General features: G+C 47.4%; 2 protein-coding genes across 2 annotated transcripts; both read left to right on the top strand.

Moving 5' to 3' along the window:
* Window positions 1-3,716: 3,716 nt before the first annotated feature.
* PtA15_10A520 (uncharacterized protein) lies at window positions 3,717-10,513 on the top strand (the record flags this gene model as incomplete). The annotated part of the gene is made up of 9 exons (XM_053160704.1): window positions 3,717-4,168; window positions 4,271-4,553; window positions 4,665-6,010; window positions 6,081-7,553; window positions 8,641-9,361; window positions 9,421-9,546; window positions 9,671-9,970; window positions 10,065-10,303; window positions 10,387-10,513. 9 exons carry the CDS (start codon window positions 3,717-3,719, stop codon window positions 10,511-10,513), a joined length of 5,067 nt encoding a protein of 1,688 aa, XP_053024651.1.
* Window positions 10,514-15,352: 4,839 nt separating this feature from the next.
* Window positions 15,353-17,712, top strand: PtA15_10A521 (uncharacterized protein; the record flags this gene model as incomplete). Its single annotated transcript, XM_053160705.1, has 10 exons — window positions 15,353-15,413; window positions 15,565-15,675; window positions 15,802-16,123; window positions 16,203-16,296; window positions 16,366-16,430; window positions 16,500-16,601; window positions 16,685-16,804; window positions 16,893-17,297; window positions 17,366-17,440; window positions 17,502-17,712. 10 exons carry the CDS (start codon window positions 15,353-15,355, stop codon window positions 17,710-17,712), a joined length of 1,566 nt encoding a protein of 521 aa, XP_053024652.1.
* Between the last annotated feature and the right edge of the window lie 8,240 nt (window positions 17,713-25,952).

A 25,952-nucleotide genomic window follows, 5' to 3' on the forward strand; every position in this document is an offset into this window, starting at 1 on the left:
TGTCAGAGAGGACACATCAATTGTCATACCTGAATGCCTACACTGCAGAAGAGGTCCAGCTATGCTATTGTACCTGTCCCAGTAAGTAAATTATACATAAACCTCAAACATTATGTCACCAGGAAAATTGACAGCAAAATCATTTGATCAGTGGATTAAGTGTTGCCTCAACATACAGCATAATTGCATTGAAGGAGGGTGTGCTGCAGTGGAGGCAGCTGTGCCAGTGAACAAGCGACAAGACGGCACATCTGTCTGTTATCACATCCAACACACTAATCACAATAGTTATCTGTTGAATGCATTTGCACATCACGAGGCTCAACGCCACCGCCAGCTATCAGGATTGCGGCACATGGTTGTTACTGGATCACAGATGATGCAAGCATTGACCGAGGGACTTCAGAAGTGGCAAGGAGAAAATGATGGTGATGACGTCAGTGATTAGATGTGAATCCAAGCAATTAGATGTGAATCCAAGCTGGTAGTTATTGTTATTGTGTGTGAAATCAGCAAATTATGAAAAAAAATCTTTGGTACTTGTGTAAATGTTTTACTGTTTTTATTTCTCTTACCCTACCCCTGTGGAGGCTGTTTGGCCTTATATTTTACCTTACAATTTTACCTTACACCTGTGTATATTTTAAAGCATGTTCAACTTGTCACCAGATTATACTGCATGATGGTGTTGAATTGACTCAGAGTTACTCTTCAGACTTAAGTTGGCAGAGATATGATAAGCAAAATTTATCATATCTATTTTTAAGGAAGCACCCAAGAAATCATATAAAATTATCTGGAGAATAAGATAAAGAATGCAGCAGCATACAACACAAAGTTTTCTGACCAGTAGCAGAAAATAAAATTCAGGACAAGCCTGGAAAAGATAGGTGGAAGTGTAAGATACACCACCGGGCCTGTTTCTGACATCCCAGACCGTTGCTGCAACGGTCTGGTTCAGCAGACATGTTCCCAACGGGCCTGCATCGTCTATGTCAAGCGACCCGTCGAGCATGCGGAGGTCTGACCGCTGCAACAACGGATGGAAATAATCCGTTGTGCAGACGAGTTTTCAACGCAAAGACAATGTTTGGTGTCTTGATGAAGACTCTGACCCCAGGAATCGAACCCAGGACCTTCATGGGGACCTACATATGTCGCAATTCCGGTTGCTCACTTCAACCGATTGTGCATGGTGTTTGCTAATTGCACCATGCCCTGTGCCCCCCCTGCGGGTACCGGCGAACCACTATGCCTCAGTCCTGAGTTGTGTCCCCTTTTTGCGCGCTCAGATTCCCCGCCCGACCGATTGCAAACCGCGGTCCCACCAATAAACCAACGGTCTGGTGGGCCCAACGTTTATCAGAATGACATGAGTGCCATGTTTTAACGGAAGCCGCTGCAGGCGGCCCCTCCGAAGCCAAATCAGTGGGAGAACATTGTCCCATCGGTGAATTGCGCCCGTGGTGTAAGCAAGAAAAAAAACATCGCCAATGGAGGATGAACAGGGGAGGGGGGGGGAGCAAGGCATGTGCAGAACAAGGGATTTCCAGGACAGGATTGGGAATGTTAATCCTGGTGCAGTCTCTTCATGGCTTCGTGGACCCCGCCCTTGAGCAAGACTGCCGGGCCATAGCAGATCCCCAGTTTGCAGAGCCTTCGGATCGAGGTGGTCTTGAAGATTGACCAGTGGTAGAGGGAGTGCCTCTCAATCGCCGCATGAGTGTGGGAGTCGCCGGGCTGGATGTGGCAGAGGTCGAGATAGGCCTCCATTGTGAGGTCACCATCAGAGGGGGGGGAACTGGAGCTTGACTTTGCGCGCTTCGGGTTTGGCGGGGTTGAAGAGCCTGATGACTGAAGTTGGTCGACAAGTAAAGACGGCAACGGCTTGCAATCTTTGGCCTCGGCACGTGACGGGTTGAACATGTCCGGGCAGAGTGCCTGAAGCCTCTCGATGGTAGACTTGCGCTTCCGAGGTACCAGGCGCCACGGGGGAGGGGGTCTGTCATCGTCGCCTGAGAGTCCGTCATTGTCGCCTGGGAGAGGGGCCGGAGCCTCATTGCGGCGAGGCTGCAATTGGGCCTGAGCCGGGTGGTGCGAGCCATCAGTGCATGGCCCAAATGGTTATCAATATCAGGGCCAAGATGGGAGGGAGTTAACTTACGTTTTGGGAGATACCACTCTGGTTTTCTCCTCCTCCGTCGTCGTGGTGTGAGCTACACCACGGGTGCAATTCACCGATGGGACAATGTTCTCCCACCGGTTTGCCTTCGGAGGGGCCGCCTGCAGCGGTTTCCGTTAAAACATGGCACTCATGTCATTCTGATGAACGTTGGGCCCACCAGACCGTTGGTTTATTGGTGGGACCACGGTTTGCAATTGGTCGGGCGGGGCGTCTGAGCGTGCAAAAGGGGGTGCCACACCTCGGGACCAAGGCATGGTGGTTCGCTGGTCCCCGCAGGGCAATCTGTGATCACGAGGGCACAGGGCATGGTGCAATCAGCAAGCAACATGGGCAATTGGTTGGAGTGCACACCCGGAATTGCAACCTATGTAGGTCCCCAGGAAGGTCCTGGGTTTGATTCCTGGGGTCAGAGTCTTCATCAAGACACCAAACGTTGTCTTTGCGTTGAAAACTCGTCTGCACAACGGATTATTTCCATCCGTTGTTGCAGCGGTCAGACCTCCGCATGCTTGACGGGTCGCTTGACATAGACAATGCAGGCCCGTTGGGAACATGTCTGCTGAACCAGACTGTTGCAACAACGGTCTGGGATGTCAGAAACAGGCCCGGTGGTGTAGGTTCCCGGTTTTCCATAACGTGCAAGGTGGGTCGGAGGCAAGCTGGGAGGGCGAGTTTGCGATGCGGAGACGAATCGCAATGGGGGAGATATCCATGTTGGATGCTTGACTTGAGTTCATATCCTGCTGGCGATGATCGATTTTTGAACGAATATTTCTGGCGATGTTTGAATTCTGTTCGATTGTCGGTGGCTGAGGATGATAGTCGAAGTGGAATCAAAATGGCCTCGAAAGCGGTTCGGAGGGCAATCAAATGAGTTTCGAATGGCAGTTGAATAAGGTTTTCACCGGAGTTTCTCCGGCAAATCCGGCGGATATCCCGGATATTTGCCGGATTGAGTTTCCACTCGATTATTCCTCGAATTATTTCCCAAAAATTGGGAAAAAAATCGAGGAGTATTCGAAATCCCAACAAGTGGGGCCACTTAGAATTTCTTTCGATAATTTTCCGTCACTTCGAACGGCGTTCGGAAAAGACGCAACGAAGTGCGTCCGTGGTGTATAAGGTCCTTTCGGAGACGCAGGCTTAGTTACTCGGGTCACCCTGCGATACTATGAAGAAGACCCTACATAGCACGTCCTGACAAATTTCAAGTGTGACCTAGTATGTAAGCCCGGGACTCCGGAGACCTTTCATGAATCGAAACACCAGAAGACACCATCAGAAACCGGTCAAACGAGCGGGTTCGACCAGCCAGCTCTGAGGTGTTCTACGCCCTGTTGGATACAGGTCTTGACATGTTGATGAATCTTCATAAATACTTCTCCTTTTGCCTACTCACACCTGATACACGTCCCAGTTACACTGTAGGGAAAACCTCCGTATATTCCTCGTGAGATCATGGCTGATCACGAGCGCTCCCTCAAGTCAAGTTTGCTTCCGTCACAGCCGCTCACTCTGGTTCTCAGCTGCTATGATACACTTGCCTCAGCGGAACTCTTTACGATCCATCTTTTGTGGCCTGTTGGCCTTTGTCGATCTCAAGGGCGTGATTCCCGGATCCCAAGAGGCAATCACGACCGACCTTATAGGAACTGCCCTTGAGCAAGGTCCGGCCATCCCGACAACTCCACCATCTACCAACGAGCTAAGCAATGCTGCTCAGCGAACATACTCTCCCCACTTCAATGATGATCGATTCTACTTACAGGAGCCCTCTTCGCCGGCTGGCTATCACGAGAGCACCTGTCCTGGAGATTTATCCAATTATTACTCGGCCACAATTGTATCCCTCCCATCTAGCCCCACGACGGTGGTTACACCCAGGGGCTCTTCAATGCACATGAGACACCAGATATCAATGCAGAAATTGTTCAATCCTGAGCTGGCACAAAGAATCCTCAACTGTGTGCCATTTACACCAGGGTGAGCAACTTCAATGCTTATACACATATTACGAGAAGCTCCGGCACCTCCCGTTTCTGAATTGACATAAATATATCTTTGAAAAAAATACCAAAAAATAAGGTATCAAAAAGACGAGGATGACTTTCAAATCCACGATAGCATTCAGAACCAAGCCAAAATCGGAAATCAGGTAAAAGATCCGCAAAAGCCTAAAGACAATCCAGTCATCCCGTCAAAGGTTCCCTTTGGACCAAAAAAAACCACTGAGATCCGATCATCAACAAATTGTGGCCTTGAGATGGATCCTGACCGCTTTATGAAAGTCAAGAATTTCATCAAAACATTTGGGGTTGTTATCCCCTCTGCAGTGGCTTACAACAAGCGGCCCGGGTCCAATTCGCCTGTAAGTTGTGTTTCTTGTTTGTCTTGCCTTATCATCGTACGATTCCGCTCTGCTTTGCGGGGCAAGCATTGGGATAACATCTTCTTTTGCAACTCCTAAATTCTCTCAAAGCATGGCTCCAAAGAATGCCTCTCGAAAAATCCCAAGGTCGGCGGGCTTGAAGAAAACGCAGATCGGCTAGATGAAACTTCAGCCTCAAGTCACACGGAGTGCTCATCAGTATCCGACATTCTTTCACAGGAACACCTTCGTGTAAAAACTCCGGGTGATCGAATTTGGAGAGCAAAGCGTCAGAAAAAATTGAACAAGAAGATGCGCATGAGTTCTAAAGCTACCGACTCGAAGAGCACCCCAGAACAGCCCCCGCGCGGGTATGAAATTGAGTATCCGAGCCTGACGCCTTTGTCTGAAGAAAGTAATGCCGCACAGCGAGGACAATCAATTCATCCACGCCAACAAGAAATCAAAGATGAGGAAGCAGCTCCAAACCACATAAGACAACAAAAGCAGGAATATCTCCGGAAATCTGATCAACAATTTCCACTCGCAAAGTCTCACGGTTTGAATGAAAATATTGATTCACCCCAAATCTCTCAGCCTACGGTATCTCTTACGTTGAAACAGAAAGGTGATAAAGTAAAGGGATCACCGCGTCAAAGGCCATCACAATTATTGGGACAGTCAAAAGGAACAGGCACAGAACCTTTGCAACCCTCTCGGAGTATCTTGGACCAAGATGACCCCCAGGCCAAAGAAAAAACACGAATTCTGATGGGAATAGTGCAACCAATAAGTATAGACTCAGCTCCTCAAACCCCAATCCAGCCAGCGACGCCCCGCAAGACCAAACAACTACACGCTTCTAGCGGCTGGCTTTTTCAACAAGCCAAGAAAGAGGTCTCCACAAAATCAAATGAAAAACATGAAAGAAATAAGATAAAAGTTGTTTCTAAGGATCCTAGGGATAGCTTAACAAAACTTATCCATGAGAGAGTGCATCCTTTAGCTGGAAAATCAAGCTCCACAGCCACTCAAAAATCTTTACTGCCACAAAATTCTGTCCAAGAGCCTAAACATCACTCAAAAACTTCTACCAACCCTGATAGAATTTCAGCCTTGAATAATGAAGGTCTTTCTAACTTACCCAAATCACCATTGCCAGTCTTTGCCCAAATCATCAAATCAGATTCAGGAATTAAAACCATACCCTTGCAAGCAAGCCAAATTACTCATTCTCCTGCTGATTCTCTGGAATCTGTGTTGTTGAAAACTTTAACTGTAAAAGAGCACATACAAGATCCAATCAATGGTCCTGAACCAATCAGGATTCCAAATACTCAGGCTATTGAAACACTTCAGAAACAGCTTGACCAGCTTACATCAGAGAGAAAAGAGGAAACATCCCAAGACATAAACAACACTCTGAAAGGTTCATCAATACCTGCCCACAGCCCTCAGTGAGTCTATTGATTTATTGCAAACGTTTTGACCAAATCAATGACTAATTGTTGCATCAAAAACAAACAGACATCCTGCTCAATTGAAATATCACCATATTTCAACATCAAATCTCATTCCAACACAATCCATTCCGCCAATGGGTTTGAGCGAGAGAAGGCCTACCAAAATATCTAGGCTGATGTTCAGTCTCACCCAAAGAAAAGACAACCCACTGAATAAGATCACTCCAGAAATCAAGGCACTCAGAGACTCAAGTTTGGAACCACAAAGCTCATCAATGGCCCCAGAAAATCTTAAGGCACATGCAAATAGCAAGCTCTTGCATTCACCCCCAAGCTTCACAACTGATGATCCCAATCAGACAAGAAGTTGCCATGGCATCATTTCACTTGAAAGCGCTTTTGGAGACATCATTGGATGGAAGAATTCAGAGAGTCGTCGAAGCCCTAAAAATAATGTGAAAGGTGGTGTTCATTTGGGTCCAATGCTACCTCTGAGACGATTCTTCCGCGTTGAAAATCGCTCGACACATGTACAAGTGGGATTCATTACAAAGGATGATTACGACATACTTCGTTCACTCTGGAGAAAGGACAGCAGCGGATATAAATCAGCTGAAAGTAGCATCAGGGATGAAATAGGAACCTTCGAGGGTACCCGGAGACTTATTGCCCTTCGACGTCAGATTCTCAGTCACACAATCTCCCGTGAGTGGGCTGCGGTCCGCGAGTTATGGTATGGCGGTAAAACCAAGAGTCGAAAGCTTTCCATTTCTTTTGAAGACCTGTATGGCTTGTCTTCTGACCCTTGGAAAGTCCGAGAAATTCCGATATCTAGTACATTGGCAAGATCAAGCAAAGAGATATGGGAGGCGAAACCTTATTGCGTGGACACATGGGGCAATGCTGAAATGGATCGGCAGATCAACATGCGATCATATCTTGCGCATAGAACTAACCCATTCTCCTGGTGGGAAGACTATTATCTGAATGATGAAAGCAAATTGTTTGGTTTGGACATTACGACGATTCTCAAAGTAGGCGACTCGCTACAATTCGGGGCCAAGTTCCTGGTTGGTCGAGGTTTTGGAAGGCTTTCGATCGACTCGGCATACGCTCTTTTACTCGAAGTGATGACGGACACCAATCGACCACTACCATGGATCGAGTCTTCAGAGCGGGCATGGCTCTCCCGGTTGCCTGAAGGTTTATACGAGGAACGACTTCGCCGACTGAGTCAACTTATTTCGGATCGGAAACCCCAAATGAACCCGCTTTCAACGGAAATACTGGCTCGGAAGATGGGTACAAACTACTTGAAGATTGTCCGTGGCGCTGAATACCGGATGGGCGAAGAGTTGATTTGGGTTGACAAAGGATACCCGTTGAATGAATTATTGGAAGAGATGGAAAACAGAAGGCCGACGGTCTTTAATCGAATGCCTGATCTTCCAGAACCACGGCGAATTCCGACATGGGAGGAATTCAAAGATATACTAACTACCAGTGCTCATTATTTCTTGAATTTTTATTATAGAATGTGGGCATAAGTATCTATTAAAAAAGTTGTTTAGATTATCTTCTTACAAGTTTGGAAACAAACGGTAAAGGAAAAAGGACGCTTCTGGACGTACCCGTGTCGCATATAGATGAGCCCGCACTGCACAGGAACACCCCTTGAGAGCCGACCGACTAAGTGGGATTTTCCATCGACATGTTGGCGCAGACATACTTCAGCTTGGCGGAGAGAAATCCTGTTTGACAATCAGGTACTGGGCACATCTTGTACCTGCCCGCGGGCCACTGAGGAAAAATATCTTACTCATACCTCAGATTGGCGGGGAGCATTGAGTTGGATGTCACTGCTCGCTGGGTAGAAACCGTTCTCGGAAAGTATCCAAGGTATTTTATGAGGCGGCGTGCTACGCGGCGAGCGAACACACCAAGTGGCTATAAGGGCCTGTACCACAGGGTATGAAAGTTGCAACAAAAGTTAACAAGGAGATAGCCGAGGAGGAAGCCTCCCCGGGAGCAGGGCACACTACTCGCTGGGCAGGACTAATCTTCCTCCGAATAATCTGCAAGCCGAAGAAGGCCCAAGTATTTAGGAAGATGTAGCCCAGGACCTGCTGGCCGAGAGCACCTCGTACCAGCTGTTTGCCAAGGAAAATTCATCAGTCAGCGGGTGGAAAGTGCTTGCCTATGAATAAGATCCATCCCCTTCGATTCCATAAACAGGTACGAAGGTCTAATACTGGGAAGGCCAAGCATTATAAGAATGTTCTGAGATATCATATCCGAATCCGCGCGCCTGCCGGAGAGATCACGGTGCCGGCCCAGCAGGTGCGCCCGCCGCAGCAGGGCGAAGGTCGAAGTGGTATGTAGTTGCCACCACACCCGGCATGAACAAAAAACACCACCCAGCGCCCACCACCCGGCCAGCACACGATGAACATCAGAACCAAACCCAGCCTGGTCCTGCCCAACCTCAACCCAGCAGCCGAGCCCAGCCAGCCAGCAGCCGCCGCCGCCTCAAGCTCCTCATCCCCACCCGCCTCCTCGTCCCGCCCCGGCTCCCGCAGACCGCCGCTGACCATCGCCTCCGTCTCATCCGTCTCCCGCAACAGGAACCTCTCCGTCAGCAGCCAAGTCAGCCACCATCGCTCCCAGAACTCCATATCCAGCTCGATTGGCGGCCATGACCAGCCGGCTCACTCCCCCTCGAGCACAAGCAACCGGTCGATCGGCGCAAGCGTCTACCCGACCACCTTCTCATCCACCTTCGACCCACTCGCTGAGGACGGCGGCAAGCTCAACGACCCCCAGAAGATCATCGAAGATATCCAGGCGGCCATGAACGGCATCAGCTCCACCAGCCTCAATCCGATCGTCCAGGACGGAAGACCCTGCTCGAACAGGACTCGCTCCGGTAGCTCGACCTCTGTCATCAGACCCATCTCCGCCCGAAGACCAAGAACAGCGGAGACGATCAACAAGACCCACAAGCTCGTTGACCCCAACTCCTCAAACTCACTAACCGTCCCCTCCGGAAGCACAGACAATCTATCCGCACCAACATCAACACCCTCCACATCCTCCTCGTTATCCTCAGTACCTTCGACAACTACCCGAGCAACCAATCATGACCCTGCAAACACTACCATCCATCCAGTACATCAATCCACAGACCACCACGATCATTCGGAAGATTTCTCAGAGGATCAAGGATTTGAGGAAATCGAATTCGAACCATCTGATCTAGAGGTCTTGAACTCGCTTGGTGAAGGCGCGGGGGGTGAGGTTAGGAAAGTACTACACCGGCCTTCTGGCTTGTACATGGCTAAGAAGGTTTGTTGTTCTCTCTCTATCTCTCTTTGAACTGTCAGCTGACACATTCATCCTCCCAGACAATCCCTACCTCGCCAAACCCTTCTCTTCATCGACAGATCTTGAGAGAACTCGCTTTCAATAGAGAAGTCGCTGATGGAGAATCGCCTTCAATCGTTAAATACTATGGCGCATTTTTGGAAGAGGTTGGTTGATTGGTTCTTGGGCAGAAATTGCGCTCGTCAGAAACTACATCATTCTCGAAACAGTTAAGAAACTGAGCTTGATTTCATTTTTGAACCCTCCACAAAAAATACAAAAACTGAACAGAATAATACCCAGATAGCCATCCTAATGGAATACTGTGAGGGAGGATCATTAGAGGCGATCTACAAGAGAATCAAGCATCGGAAGGGAAGAATCGGGGAGAAGATCCTAGGCAAGGTAGCCGAATCAGTGCTCTCCGGGCTGAGCTATCTGCACACTAGACATATCATCCATCGGGATATCAAGCCCTCTAATATCCTTGTCACCAGAGACGGCCTGATCAAGATCTGCGATCTCGGCGTCTCCGGTGAACTGATCGGCTCGATGGCTGGCACTTTCATGGGCACGTCTGCTTACATGGCTGTCCGTCCTTCTCTCCTCCATTCCCTTCTCTTGTCTCCCAGAACACACAAAACTCATGCAGAGCGCAATTCACCTGTTGATTTTCAATACACAGCCCGAACGGATCCGCGGGGAGACATATTCGATCACGTCCGACGTCTGGTCCCTAGGCCTAACGCTATTGGAACTAGCCATGAACCGGTTCCCGTTAGTGAACATGCACGAGGACGGATCGGCGACGCCTTTACAGCCGTTCGAGTTACTCCAGACGGTCGTGACTTTTGAGATGCCATCGATGAACGAAGAGGAAGGGATCGTCTGGACGAAAAGCTTGCAACACTTCATCAAGACTTGGTCCGTCCTTTCCTTGCTCTTCTCTTTCGCATTGTCACATCTTTCGCTCATCAATCCCCCCCCCCCCCCCCCTCGTTGTACAGTCTGGATAAGAATCCTAACCAAAGACCAGGCCCTAAAATCCTACTCGAGCAGCACCCTTGGATCACTAAATCTAGGACCTGGACCCCTGACGTCAAGACCTGGCTGATCAAAGTTTGGGACTGGTGATCCCCTTAACATCCTCCCCACTTTTCTCTTTTTATACATCATCCACCTTTTTTCTGTGTATGTACTTGTGTATAGTGTCTTTATATAGTTTTACACCTATGGACGTGGTTTTCTCCTTGTTTGTTTGTTTGTTTGTTTGTTTGTTTGTTTGTTTGTTTGTTTGTTTTTTGCGGAGGGGAGAAGTAACAACACTGTGTACATAGATGATAAGGGGAACTCTTCTAATTATGTTACCAGGGATCAGATTAACTTCCTGAAACCAAATAGACTCTGGAACCTCAATTGCAAAGTTACAGGGTCTAACTTGAAATAATGTTACAGGGTCTAACTTGAAATAAAGATGCAGATGAAAAGTGGAGGACACTGAGAGGCTTGAGCGCACTGGTCCCAGTTGCTTGAGACCAATTGAAATCTATGTACTAATTCACCAGTACAACCCTATGAATCTTCCACAACAGAGTGTCACGGTCTAGTCTATGGAGAGAAAGAGAGTCTGAGGTCTGGGGTTCTGGGAGTTCTGGATCCTAAGACAGTACATTATGAAAAAAACTCAAGAAAGTGCTGTCAGTTGACATGCAGCATACCTGAGTTCATTCCTAGTTGAGACCAGGCCCATACAAATGAATCCCAGGGTGGTACACCCTGAAAAGTTTGGAATTTCCTCAGCTCAAGTCCATAGTTCAAAATGCACTAGACTGAGGTACAGGAAGCTTGGTCTGAGGTGCACAGACTCAGTCCAGAGGCAAATGCTCAGCTGCCCCTGACTCATCCAAAGTCCCTTGCATTGGAGGTCACGGGTACAGGCTTGACCTCCCCATCCCTCTGGGTCAACAAGAGTAAGCGCCCTTGTTGACAAATAGGAATCCCACCTGGTCAAAAGCTATATACAACGACTTCAACTGGGAGGAATCCCTCCTGGTCAATAACATTACTGGGAGGAGTCCCTCCTGGTCAACTGCCATACACAGCAGCCAACTGGGAGGAGTCCCTCCTGGTCAGCTGCCATATTGAGCAGTCAACTGGGAGTAATCCCTCCCCACTGGGAGGGATTCCTCCCAGTGGACTGCTGTGTGTGGCAGTCAACCGGGAGGGACTCCTCCCAGTGGACCGCTGTGTATGGAAGTTGACTGGGAGGGACTCCTCCCAGTAATTTTATTGAACAGGAGGGATTCCTCCAAGTCAAAGTTGTTGTATAGCAGTTGACTGCAAGGGATTACTCCCAGTCAACTATTGTATCATATTGTGGACTGGTCTCCCTCCAGGTCAACATGGGCCCCAAGTATGCCCTTGTTGACCACAAGGCATTCCTCCTAGTTGACATGTGCACTCATTCTTGTTGATGGGGAGGAATCCTTCCCAAGGTTGGTCAAAAAGGAGTAAACACCCTTGTTGATGATCAATGAGCACCAGTACTGTGCAGGTGTTGAGGCAGATGGCTCAGGGACCCTAGGCAGATGCAAAGACTGTGCGCCAAGTCCAAAACTGAGCTACAGTCTTAAACCATACTCACTATCTTCTTTTGATGCTGAGCTACTCCATGATATATCATGGAATGAACATGGATGAACTTAAAGTCTCACCCTGGATTGTGCATGTCAACTGACAGCAATTGCTTGATTTTTTTCATAGTGGTAGATTGCAGGATGAGGAATCAGTCTGGATCTTCAGACTCTTGTGTAAGCTATGTACATGGCAGTCTGAGCTGCAGAGACTCTGCTACAGCTCATAACAGAGATAACATAACTACCCCTCACTTTGTTTGGCCCCAGCTGTGTTCACTTTTCAGAGCTAAATTTAAGGCCTTTGTGGGTATATGTTGAAAGAATATGGAAGACTAAGATTGATTTCTTATTAGAAATTCTGTCTACGCTAGATGCAACTTTTAGTTTTAGATAAATAAAAGTTGTTGTTACCTAAGAGCAAGCAATAGACCGCTGTCTACTAGTTGTATGATTTAATGTGAAATAAAAGGATAAGAACAGTGTTCTTTCTCCGACTTGGTGAGATTGTCCTGCTTTGACACACCAATCATCAGCTCAAGTAGTTTTATCACTTAATAGACCTCTTTGGTCCTTACTAGGGTGGAGCTTTCCGCTCCCACTGTCCGGCTTGTTTAGCTTGAGTTAAACAATGTATGAGTAACAAACCATTGTCTGTTTCAGACACAAAACTGTGCTCTCATTTATTCTGATATTTATCTCCTTTTGCTTAGCTTAGGACTGAGAAACTTACCGATTGTCTCTTCTACTCTTTGAGTGGAATCAGTTCGTTCTGCCTGTTCCTTTTCAAATTTTTCTAAAGGAGATAATGATTTTGCCTTCTTAGCTTTTACATCCAGATCAACACAGCAGTTAGAAACTAAGCTGCTTACCTTTGGCACTTAATTTGGTTATCCTAGCTGCAAGTGACTTGCGGCCGGGATTTTCCTCAAGCCTAATCTTCCTTCCCGTGTGGCTAGAACCTGCATTCATCAAATGATGTGATCAGTTTTTTCTGCCCCACTGTGGCGGGTTGGGCTGTGGTACAAGGTTTGCTTTGCTTACCTGTATCCCCAGCTGTTTGAGATCACGACCTCTTTCTCAATTCATGAGATTGAGGCCGTCCACCTAGGTATGTAACTTCACATATATGATATGGTTATTAGTAACATAACAGTACCATAGCAATTTTGGGTCTGTTATTGTTACCAATAACAGTAACGCATACATGCACAATACAGTACAGCTTTTGTGGGAGGCATGTATTTTAGATTCTGTTGCAATTCTGCCAGTGCAGAAGGGTAGATATCAGACAAGATATGACTTGGAGAGGGCCCTCTTTATCTTGTTATATAGCAGTTAGTGTGTTACTAGTAACATAACACAAGTAACACAGCAAAAAATTGGTCTGTTACAATACAGGCCAGGGATTAAGATTGGCCGTTACTAAAACCAATAACACCTGAGAGTGTTAATGCAAGGTGTCACACTACACGGATAACGGTGGTTATTGTAGCATATTGTAGCTACCCACTGTTGCCTTAATGTTTTTTTTTTTTTAAAAAATTGTTAAAATACACAGCAGCAAATAATACTGATCAATCAGTGCAATTGATCAATTTTTTAAAAAAATGTTCATAAACACCTTAAAATGTGTCCTAAAAAAGTTTTGTAAATTTCAATTGTGAACCCCCCTAATGAATGCCTCCTGCTGTTAAAGCTCAACAAGTGTCACCCTTTATCCGCCAAGCGCGCCCAAACTTGCAGATGCCAGCATGCCAACCCACCTGGAGCAGTGCAGATGTATTTCTTGATGGTGGCAGCTGGCCTGGTAACTGGTGGTCCCCTAGCAGGGGCTACTTTAGTTCATTTATTGCAGTAAAGCTGGGCATAAATTGCCTGTGTGTGCAGCTGGTTCATAATTGGCACTGATTTCAGCCACTTTTGGAACCACTTTTTAACTCTGTATTTAACCAGAGAGAAGCTATAGCTGAACTTCAAAATAACTGGAAATATCTTCAAAGAAAGTCCTGATTATTGTTTATAATTGGGGCCTTAACTGCTTTGTTCCCTTCCCCTCATTGCCTAGCTCACAGGGTTTGATGTTATACAGCTTGAAACCCCAGTCAAAGGAACTGCAAATGAACTATATATAAAGCCCTTGTCCTCAGGCTCCAAGTTTAGCTCACAGCCCACCCATCAGGTTATCTGACATCAAAATTTCAGCTGTCAAAGCAATGGATCACACCAAAGTTCCATTCTTATAACAAATGTTTGACAGTCAATGAGTGATGTGTGGGTTGGAGCCTGTTGGTGCTTATTATTTGAATAGCCCCGTTCACGTTGGATGTTTAGCATTGTTTGTATCGCACGAAATTTTCAAGCTTGTCGTAGTCTTCTGAAACCACTAATAGTAATCCTGATGGCTGATAAAATGTGATGAAAACAGTATTCATTTCTTGGATCTTGACAAAAACCACATTGTCTCCAAAATAGTTTTAATGAGGAGAACAAGGTAAATGCACAAGGCTAGTGATCTACGACCTGTTATTGGATCTCTGCCACGAAAAATATTGATTATTCCGCAACATGTTCTGGATGCAAATGCAAATCTGTTTTCTATGGCCGGTCCTAGTACTTCTCCCGAGACCGGTGGTCGACAAATCGGGCAGTTTTCATGTGGTGTGACGCAATTCATGTGGAATTCGTGGCCACATGAGTTCCATCGTCTGCTTTCTTCACCTGCAATCCATCCTTGCCGGCAGGTCTGACAGCGTCTTTCTATCGGTGTTGCATGAGGATCTACTGCTTCTTCCTGTCCGCCGGGTACATTAGCAGAAACCTCTTCATTGAGTCGTGGATGAGATCGCCACTCGAACCCGACCCAACCGATCATGAAAAGGCACGATCGCGAAGCATCTTCCAGCGAGAATCTATTGAAAAATGAAATATAGTACACTGCCTCAGATTCTATAAAAAAAGGGGAACAGCAATGAAAGGCCCCCAATACCAGGTGAAAAATCAACTGGGCGGCTATGTGGTATGGGTTAATTGAGTGATCGGATTCAAAGCCGGGCCTATTATCCAAGAGCGCAAGGCGTGGTTGTGAATGAATGTCTGGTGTTTGATTCGATTGTATGTTTGCAATAGTTTGCTGGAAAGACACGAGAGGAACATGCTTGTGGGACTAATCTGTTACATGCCTTGTAATTGGTAGCTCGACAGGTCCCTCCCTATCAGAGGGTCGCTTCGCGACAGCGCTGGCGCGCCTCCGATCGAGGGGCTTAGTTAAGTTCGGTGGGAATCATGGAATTAACATTAAAAATGAATCAAGAAACAGATTGCAGCGACATGGAAATCAATGAGTGAGAAACTTGCGGCCCTTGGCCTTGCGCCTGAAGATGATCTTGCGCCCAGTTTTGGTTTTCATGCGAGCCAAGAAACCATGTCTGCGTTTTCTTTTGATTTGAGAAGGTTGATAAGTGTTCCCTCTTGAGATAAATCGAATTCCGCCCAGAAGGAGATTGTGAGCCTGGTGATTGAAGATACCCTGGTGTTGTTGTGTTGCCCTAGAATCGAGTATCGCCGAGTCTCGCTGGGATATATTCATTGGGCAGGCCGCATTGGTCCTCAAGATCGACCTCGTTCCACTAGCCTGGGTGAGCGGCGATATAGACGATGAGAGTGAGTGATAGTAACTTTCTGTTGAGTGATTTCAAGAACACAGATTTGAATGTGATGGGTCAGTTCAACCTCTTCATGACTGGAAACTTGGGGCCAACTGACGGTGTGAGAATGATTTTTTGTGAGGTCGAGCCAACTCGACCAGCCGTGTTTGGCGAATCGCTCGATCGGAAAACGAAGATGAGCGCGAGGCGAGAAGTGGTCGGAAAGAAGCGTTCAGCGCCATCTGGGTTGTCCAGTGGGTTTTGAAGTCTGTTGCTGCTCGAGTTGGGTCTGGACCCGGCTGCACCCGGGGAGTGCCCCAGCGGAGATTGGCCCCAGCCAGCCGAGATATCCCCCTCGGCATACCAGGCTGTCCAGCCCACGAAGCACCCGCCAGCAACCATGTGGAACCAGCTCGCCACCCGCTCCCTCCTCCGCTCCGAGCCCCGTCGATCAGCTCCAGTGCGTCGGCTCACGCCCGCCGTCCTCCCCCAGCCAGCGCCGCTCCGCACACACGCCACCGCCCCGCCCAGCACCCTCGACAGTCTCGGCCCTGCCGCCCATCTCACCCGCCGATGGACCAAGGAGCAGGTCAAGGACGTCTACGACAGCCCCTTGATGGAGCTCGTCTTCCGAGCAGTTGCGTCTCTTCCCACAGACGGACTCCCCCATCACGCCAAAAGACTGACGCATGTGCTCCTCCGCCAGGCTACCACCCATCGGGCCTACCATGACCCAAGCAAGGTCCAACTGTGCACCCTTCTCAACATCAAGTCAGTTATGTCTTCTCGGGAAACCCTGTGACTCATGCTCACCTGTTTTTCATGTGGTCCGAATCGTAGGACTGGCGGCTGCACCGAAGATTGCTCTTATTGCGCCCAATCTTCTCGCTATTCGACCGGCCTCGAAGCCTCTAAGCTGATCGACATCGAGCCTGTCCTAGCGTCCGTTCAACTGTCTTTAGAGAAAAAAATCACCCACATTTCCTTGAATCAACACTGATCGAGCCTCTTGCGATTTGCCTCAGTGAAGCGCGGAAAGCTAAGGCTAACGGATCGACTCGCTTCTGTATGGGCGCCGCATGGAGAGACATGAATGGCCGAAAGAACGGCTTCAAGAAGATCTTGGAGATGGTCAAGGAAGTCAGGTGAGTCCCACGACCACCGACGCACCACCACCCAACATCCAGCTCCTGAGCCCAGCTGATGACCATGGCTTCTAAACAAAAAACCCAGAGCGATGGGGATGGAAGTGTGCACGACGCTCGGAATGCTATCGGCGGAGCAAGCGGCGCAACTGAAGGAAGCCGGGCTGACGGCGTACAACCACAACTTGGACACCTCGCGGGAGTACTATGGGAAAGTGATCACGACGCGGTCGTACGACGAGCGCCTGGAGACGCTGGCGAATGTGCGCGACGCCGGCTTGTCGGTCTGTTCCGGCGGGATCATCGGGCTCGGCGAGGCCGACGAGGACCGGATCGCCTTGATCTGCCAGATGAGCCAGCTCCCTGCGCCCCCCGAATCTTTCCCCGTCAACGCTCTCGTGCCTATCCCCGGAACCCCTCTGGGGGAGAACGAGCGCGTCAGCTTCCACGAAATCTTGCGCACTATCGCCACCGCTAGAATCGTCCTCCCAACGTACGCTTCTCTCCCCCCCCTCTTTCTCTTCCCTCTTCTCTCCCCGTACTGACATTCCATCTCGACAGATCGATCGTCCGGTTCGCGGCGGGAAGAAACACCTTCAGCGAGGCCGAACAAGCGATGTGTTTCATGGCCGGCGCGTAAGTATCTTCAACCCTTCCCCCCCGCGACAGAATATTGAGGATGGTTTATGGTGTGTAGGAATGCAATCTTTACGGGCGAGAAGATGTTGACGACGCCGACGTCCGGCTGGGATGAAGACATCTCGATGTTCAGTCGCTGGGGCATCACGCCCTTAGGCTCCTTCGCCGCGGACAAATCCCAGGACGCTTCTTCTTCTTCCAGCGCCGAGACTATCGCCGATAGCCGCGCGAGCAGCGCCCAGGCTCCGGCGGTCCAGATCACCGCCTGACCTTCCCCATCTCTGTGACCCTCTTCTCCTAGCATTGATATGTCTACGTTTTCTTGTACTTGTGGTGTGGCTATACCTCTCTCTCGCTCTCCTCCTGAACATACCCTCACTGATGTTCTTGCAAAAAAAAAGCTCATATGCATACACGGGCTCGAAAGAAAACCAGAATATGTGCCTGTTCTCAAACTGTTGTATGCAGAGATCTTGCGTGATATACCAGCTGTTGTTGATGTACACATATATCCATACATGACCATATATGAATCTCTTGATTTGGCTTCAGTTTTGTGTATGCATCAGAACTCCGGCCAAGTAACCAATGAAACACCAATGAAATTGGCAAAAGAAGATGGACAAAAAAGGGGTACTTGGGATTGCCTTTGACTAAAATCTACAATACATGTTGCGACAAACTGAAGCAACAGAAGCAAGCATTGAGTGTGTGTTGGAAGGATTAATTGCAACATGGAGAGAGACATGAAGAAAATAAGAAAAACAGAAATACTAACCTGAAGCAGCAGAAGCAAGTGTTGAGCCTGTGTTGGAAGGATGAGGAAAGGTCCAACCAACACTCACTGCAAGAAAAACTCTAGAAACCGCTTGCAGTTGAGATGCAAGAGCTCAAGGCAAGCTGTGCCTCATGCAAGAATCAAGCACTGATTGAATACATGGACATTGCATAATTCATACAAGAGTGAGGCTAAGGTACAAAAAAACTGCGTACAGGCTCCAAAATACTGATTTGATACCTGTGAAAATTCCCCTTTCATGTGCACATACCCTTTTCATGTGCACATACCCCTTTTATATGCATTCACCCCTTTCATAATATGTATATACCCCTTTATGTGCACATACCCCTTTCATGTGCGTGGATCCCTTTCATGTGCGTGTATCCCTTTCATGTGCGTGTATCCCTTTCATGTGCGTGTATCCCTTTCTTGTGCGTGTATCCCTTTCACAATGTGTACAGTGCCCGGAAGAAAGTTTTCATTAAATTTCTTTTGACAAGAACACATACAAACCATGCCTGCCAATTTCTGATTTATTAGGAGGATGGACAGAAAGGTTCCAAAAGAATGAATATAAGTAATGTTTTTGGAAAAAATAAGTGCATACTAGCTGAAAATATTTTTTTCATTAAATGATAATTTTGGAAAATCTTTAATACTATTCCAAAAAAATCGTGAATAATCAGAATCAATAGACTGAAATGTGACGTGAATGATAATAAATGAAAAAAATGAATCCCAAAATCCATCCTAAATTTTAGTTTGCAGTGAAAACACCTCAGACACTGTTTTTTTGTTACCTGCAGTGCAAATTTGCAATTTTTGAGGTACTTTCCCTGCCCACAAAAATTTAGGATGGATTTTGGGATTCATTTTTTTCATTTATTATCATTCACGTCACATGTCAGTCTATTGATTCTGATTATTCACGATTTTTCTGGAATAGTATTAAAGATTTTCCAAAATTATCATTTAATGAAAAAAATATTTTCAGCTAGTATGCACTTATTTTTTCCAAAAACATTACTTATATTCATTCTTTTGGAACCTTTCTGTCCATCCTCCTAATAAATCAGAAATTAGCAGGCATGGTTTGTATGTGTTCTTGTCAAAAGAAATTTAATGAAAACTTTCTTCTGGGCACTGTACATACCCCTTTCATCATGCATTCATGACCCTTTCATGTTTACATGTCCCCTTTGAGGTTTTTACATCCCTTCCAATGCCCCTTTCATCATTCAGGTTTACATATCCCTTTCATGTGCAAATACCCCTTACTGCACATACCCCTTTCATGCATACATACCCCTTTCATGCATGCATACCCATGTCATCATGTGCACATATCCCTTTTATGTGTTAATACACCTTCTCACATTCCCCTTTCATGCTTACATATTCCTGTCATATACTAAAATCAAATAAAAGGGTGCTCAGGGGGATGCTCATTTTCAAGGTTGAAAATTTGCCTCAGCCTACTGCATGAGCACTAGATAATGAACAAGGTACAAGCTCAAGGTGCACCAGCATGGAATTTGGGTGCTTGACTCCAGCTTGAGCTGAGGCTTGATTCAAGCTTGCTTCATCTCAAATGCAAGCAGTTGCTAGAGTTTTTCTTGCAGTGGTACCGCTGCTCCAGGTTATATAGAGATTTGAAAATGAGAAATAAGGTGTCACAGCCTGTGACATACAGGTGAAATGAAAGATTGAAGCATACAACTGATTACCCACCTCAACAATACACTCCCCCACTGCACACCAATCCTACCCTTGGATGGCCATTCATTCTTGCACACCAGACCTGGACTTCCTGAAGCTCAAGAGTGGACTAGAGTATGTGTGGATGCAGGGTACATGCACTGGGAGAGAACATGCTCTGCATGCAGCTCTAATGGTAAACCTGTGTGCAAGAGCTTCCAGACTGATCAGAGAAAATCAGCTTTTCTTTTTGAGATCTGAGGCAGAAGTTTGGGATACTGATCTCCCCCCCGCACCATCCATTTCTTTCATGCAGGGAGACGCTTACGTGCCCCCTCCCCTGTAGTGTGTAAGCCACAACCTCTCTGTCGCCAACCACCATTGCCAACCTCTTATCAGCAATCCCACTTGGGATCCCCAATAATCATTCCTTTACATTCATTGGTTCCCACGTAGCTATTCTGTTTTAATTCTCCAAACCCAACTCAGCCAACCCATGCTCCGCAAGCCTGTAGACGACCTAACACCTGCAACAGTTTATCTCAACACACACCCCTGTTTGCCCCCTATTCCTCGTCTTCAACCACCCCACTTGCACTCGACCTCCACCGACCGGTCCCTCCCTTTTATAGGGGGGGGGAGGGGGGGAGATTGTGAAGCCCCCCTTGACATTGGGTCTTCACACGAGGGGTTATGGGATCACCTAACCCCCCCCTGCGAGACTCGTACTTAGACTGGACCTTGCTCTCCCCTAGTCAAGCAGAGACCTGATCTCTCTCAACTAGGTGAGCACCTTTTCCTCTTGATTTGTCTGTGTACCTAGCCAGAGAGATCTGATCTCTCTTGACTAGCCCTTTGCAAATCTAGCTACCCAGTTTGGAACTAGAACTCAGACAGCCTTTGCCTTGTCTTTGCGCCTTGTTCTTTGTCGTCTTCAGTGAGGGTTCATTGAACCCTTACAGGCCGGCAAAACGACCGGTAACCAAGAGGAGTACGCACTCCTCTTGATGGCTGGCCCAAGGCCCGTTCATTGGCAGGAGTACATACACACTTCCCTCAATGGACAGCACAGACCGGGCATTGAGGTGCATGTACTCCTCTCAACGCCGGCCTGCATTGGCATTGAGAGGAGTATGGATTCCTCCTCCCAATGACCGGTCCTTGTGCTGGTCATCAAGAGGATTGTGGACTCCTCCTCCCAATGACCAGTTGTTATGCTGGTCATTGAGAGGAGTGTGGACAACTCTCAATGGCCGGCACAAGGACTCGGTCCTTGGGCCAGCCATCAAGAGGAGTGCGTACTCCTCTTGGTGACCGGTCGTTGTGCTGGCCATCAAGAGGTGTGGTGTGTGTATGTACATACCCTGGTGGCCGGCTGATGGACAGCCAGCCAAGTGTTGCGCAGGGTTCAAAACCCCACTGAATAGTCAGATGTTGCTGCGGTCTGCAGTGACATCGAGATGCCCGCAGTGTGATTAAGACAACATGCCAATGGGGACTTCCTGCAACAGTAAGTCAATATAGGGATGGTAGACCCCTTACCACCTGCGGGATTCAGCCATCGGAAACTTGTACCAAGAGTGTCCAATGGTTGAACTGTCATAACATCCTTTGGACACTCCAGCCCAAGTGTCCAATGGATGGTGATGTATGGTGTCCATTGGACACTCTTGATCAAGAGGATCAAGAGTGTCCGATGGACAATGGTTTTTGGTGTCCATCGGACACTCCAGACAGAGCGTCTGATGGATGCTGAAGTTTTGGACCCAAAATGTTGAGAGTCAAGTTTGCTCCTTGACTTGAGCTCCTGTCACTCGAAACAAACATGTCATGCAAATATCACTGGACACGCTTTGCCTCTTGGTTTTCCTCTAGACTCTCAAATTTTCTTCTGGCTCATCTCACGATCTCGGTCATCTGTCTTGCTCATCCTCGTTTCCAACTCAAGTCCGCGCTCATCAAACTCGACCGGAAGATTTCTCACACTGAATTTCTCATCGCCAAATCCAACAAATTTGACTCGCTTAAATACTTGACATCTCTCACTCCTTCTCACTTTCCTCCGGGGAAATCGCTCGACTTATCTCTTGACAATATCATTGATAGTCTCAAAAAATCTTCAAACTTCCTGACTATCCGTTCCTCCAGAAGACCGCATCTCCAATCAGTCTTCAAATCCTTCAAAGCCTCAAGACTCCCTCACTCAACTCTTTTCTTCGGTCTCTGCTCTTTCTTCCTCATCATTATATCATCTCATCTTTTTGTCGTGCTCAGCTTCTTTGTTGTGTTTGCCTTCAGTTTGATTCTTAACACAAAAGATGTCCATTGGACACTCCTGATTGCGAGTGTCTGATGGACATTTTTTTTTGGTGTCTGACTGATGGATTGGAGGGCCAAGCATCATCTGGACGCATCTGGAAACGTCTGAAGTGATGCTCAGCGCACCTTGTGTCCGCTGGATGCCCCCCGGACATCCTCTGGACACTCCTCAGTCAGAAACGTCCGCGGGATGCAGGGCATTTCCAGAAATGCGCCCTGTGGTGTATAGGCTGGTGCAAAAAAAAAGGAAAAATTATAGTGGGGAGAGGCCCTCCTTTTATGTTGGAGGATGAGGGATTTCTGCTGCAGGAAGCTCCTTGTGAGGGATTTCTGCTGCAGGGGTTCTCACCTACACAGCCTCTCTACACAGCCACAAATACAAACAACACAGCTTTGCTGTGCTAGATACACTTAAACTCCACAGCCAAACATTTATGATGTACAAACTGACAAACAAATACACAGCCTTCAGCAGAAGGTTCTGTGAAGGCTGGACCAGATACACCCTATCTCCACCTCCAAACAACACAGCCTCCTGATAGGCTCCTCCTTAAACAAACAAATACAAAGCCTCCAACCAAAGACACTGTGCAGGCTGTGTTAGATACCTTCTAACTCCACCTCCAAACAACACAGCCTCCTGATAGACTGTTCCATGACCAAACACCTGCCTAGAATGCAAGTACCCTTTCCCGCCCAGAATTATGGGGTCTGGGGCTCTCATCTTCTTCCTCCTGTTCCTTCCTTCCTTCCTTCTTCCTGCACGCTCCTTCCTTCCGTTTCTGGTTGAGAGTAGTCCTTACTACAAATACTTCCTTGGTTTGTTATATGTGCCTAACTGTTGATGTGATACTATCTCCTCCTCTTGTATGATGACTGTACTGTCTCCACCCTCTGTTGTATACTTTTTGGCATTGACACAGGCACAGAACACCACACCGCTTGGCAATTATTTAAGTTCCTGCTTTCAGACAGGTCACCCGCTGTGACTTGGCTTGCCATCCACAATGATGATAAACAGTTGATCTACTTCAAGGATGGCAGTGACATAGCCCACAAACTAAAAGTAACTGAACCAGATGAAACAACCCTAACAGCCTTCTTTGAGGCAAACACAAACAACAATGTTGGCACAAAATGAGTCCATGCTAGATTGTTTTTCTACAAAGAAATGCCGGAATACTTCACATGGGACAAAGCAAAAAAAAAAAAGGAAACCTTGCCAACACAAAACTGCTGCCATCGGAAGGGCGTTCTCCATCTCCTTCAACGCCGGCGAGAAGTTCAACCTCCATACTCTATTGCTCCACAGAAAAGGCTCAACGTTTTTTGTTGACTTAAGGACCGTCAATGGGATTTTCTCACCAAAACATCAGACTGCTTGCAATCTCTTGGGATTGTTGGTTAATGATGTACTCTATGACAACCCTCTCAAGGAAGCCTCGACTTGCCGGACTAGATTCGAGCTTCGGCACTTCTTTGCGCTCATGCTCGTGTTGTCCCCACCTTCTAACCCTTCGCTGCTTTATCAGAACAACTGAGAACCATTGACCAATGACCTAATGAAGCTCGACCGGAAGGACCGGAATGGTACTATTTTAAGTCCAACTTGAAGGCGAATCTTTGGGCTTTTCAAACTCGAAGAAGCTTTACAGGGGATGAACTCCTCCCTTACGCGGGCCGGGATTCTGCTTTCCAAGGGAGACAAAAGAAGAATTCAACACTTCACCATCTCTCCCGGCGAAACAGAATCTCTTGAAAGTATCACCTGCAGGTTAGACGATTGCCGGTCACGGTTCAATACAGGGCAAGAACTTTTCTTTTCAACCATCAAGCGGACTTTGGACACCGCCAAGGGACAAATATTTTACTTGGACGGACCTGGCGGGACGGGCAAGAATTATCTTCTCAATTCTCTAATTGACCTTTGCAAATCTCTCGGCAAAAGATCCGTAGTCGCTGCATCTTCAGGAGTGGCGGCTCTCCTACTCGGCCAAACAGCACACTTCACCTTTGGCATTCCTATTGATCTCAAGCCCAAAATAGAGTGCTCATTTGAAACACAGCACAAGCTAGGACTCGAGCTTGCAAACGTTGAACTCTTAATTTGGGATGAAATAGTAACAATTCACCAATACACAATTGAGGCAGTCGACAACTCTCCGTAGGTGTCGTAAGTCAAACAAACCATTTGGTGGGAAGCTTGTGATCTTTTTGGGAGACTTCAGGCAAATCTTGCCCGTGGTCAAGTTCAATGAGTTTCCGCCTTCATACAACGCTCCACTCAAATTGTCGCTTCTCTGGCGGTTGATTAAGACATTCCACCTCACACAGAACATGAGGATTCAAATTGACGACGAACAATCCAACGAGGCACAACAGAATGTAGAGTTTGTAACTTTGCTTCTAGGGAACCGGCCAGCACAAAGACTATCACATTGTCCAAATGCCCCAAGTTGCTCAATTTTCAACCCCAAACAAAGACGAAGCAAACAGGAAGCTAATTGATTTTGTTTACACTGAATTATCAACTCCGCCTTTAAACAACCTCTCTTGCGACGTGGACTACCTGTCCAAGAGATGTATTCTAGCCCCATTAAATGGCGGTGTAAGGAAGTTAAACAAAGATGTTTTGGCTTGGCTCACAACTCCACTGGTCGAGTGTTGTTCAATTGACTTTCCGGACCCAGAAGGCTTAGATAGTCTGCCCGAGGAGGTTCTTAACAAGCTAGTATCCCAAACTTCCCTCAACACCTCCTGCAACTGAAGGTGGGGATGCTAATCAGAACATGGATATTGAAAAAGGTTTATGTAATGGTTCTCGCCTCACCTTGATGAGAATTGGGCACGGATCAATTGATGCTTCAGACCCTCTCAATGACCGGTCCGTACCGGGCATCGAGAGGGGTCTGTACTCTCGATGACCGGTCTGTATACCGGCCATCGAGAGGGATGTGTCCTCTCGAGGGACAAGCCGGTCATCGAGTGATCGATGACCGGTCTATACCGGCCATCGAGAGGGTTGTGTACTCTCGATAACCGGTCTCGACCGGGCATCTAGAGGGTTGCGTACTCTCGATGGCCGGTCTATACCGGGCATCGAGAGGGTTGAATCCTCTCGATGGCCGGTCTATACCAGGTATCTAGAGGGTTGTAAATCTGGCAGGTATTCTGGCATCTCAAGCCTGCGGAAAAGCTTCTAAAGCTAAAAATTACAAGGTGAGTCAGATCTGGCTTTACAAGTGCCAGATCTGATTTTACATGGCCGTGTAAATCGAAGGGAAGTCCTCCACTACTTTATTTTGTAAAAATGCTTTTATACTTAAAATATAAGCAATAAAAACTCTTCAGTTTTTACAATTCTTACAGTGGGCATGCCCCCGGGGGACGGGCGTGCATTTATCAACGCCCCTTTGGGGGCGGGCACTTTGCGCCCAGGAGGAACTCAGGTAAGTATGGGGTTGGTCCTCATGATAGCTGGTTTGACCGGCCAATGTTATAAATGGTGTACACTCATTTGCGCCTCCTCCAATATGATTGGAGGGACGGAGCTAAGTTCGGCTCAAATATGACCTTTATGTATGTCAATGATATATCTTCCTTGCGCATATTTAACTTACAAGACTAACGATTGACCTAGACGCTGTGAATGTGACAACGAGGGGGTTATCTGGGAGATTATAAGGGACGGTTGTGATGGATTAGGAGGGA

Source organism: Puccinia triticina, chromosome 10A, assembly GCF_026914185.1.
Source record: "Puccinia triticina chromosome 10A, complete sequence".
NCBI classification, from domain to species: Eukaryota; Fungi; Basidiomycota; class Pucciniomycetes; order Pucciniales; family Pucciniaceae; genus Puccinia; species Puccinia triticina.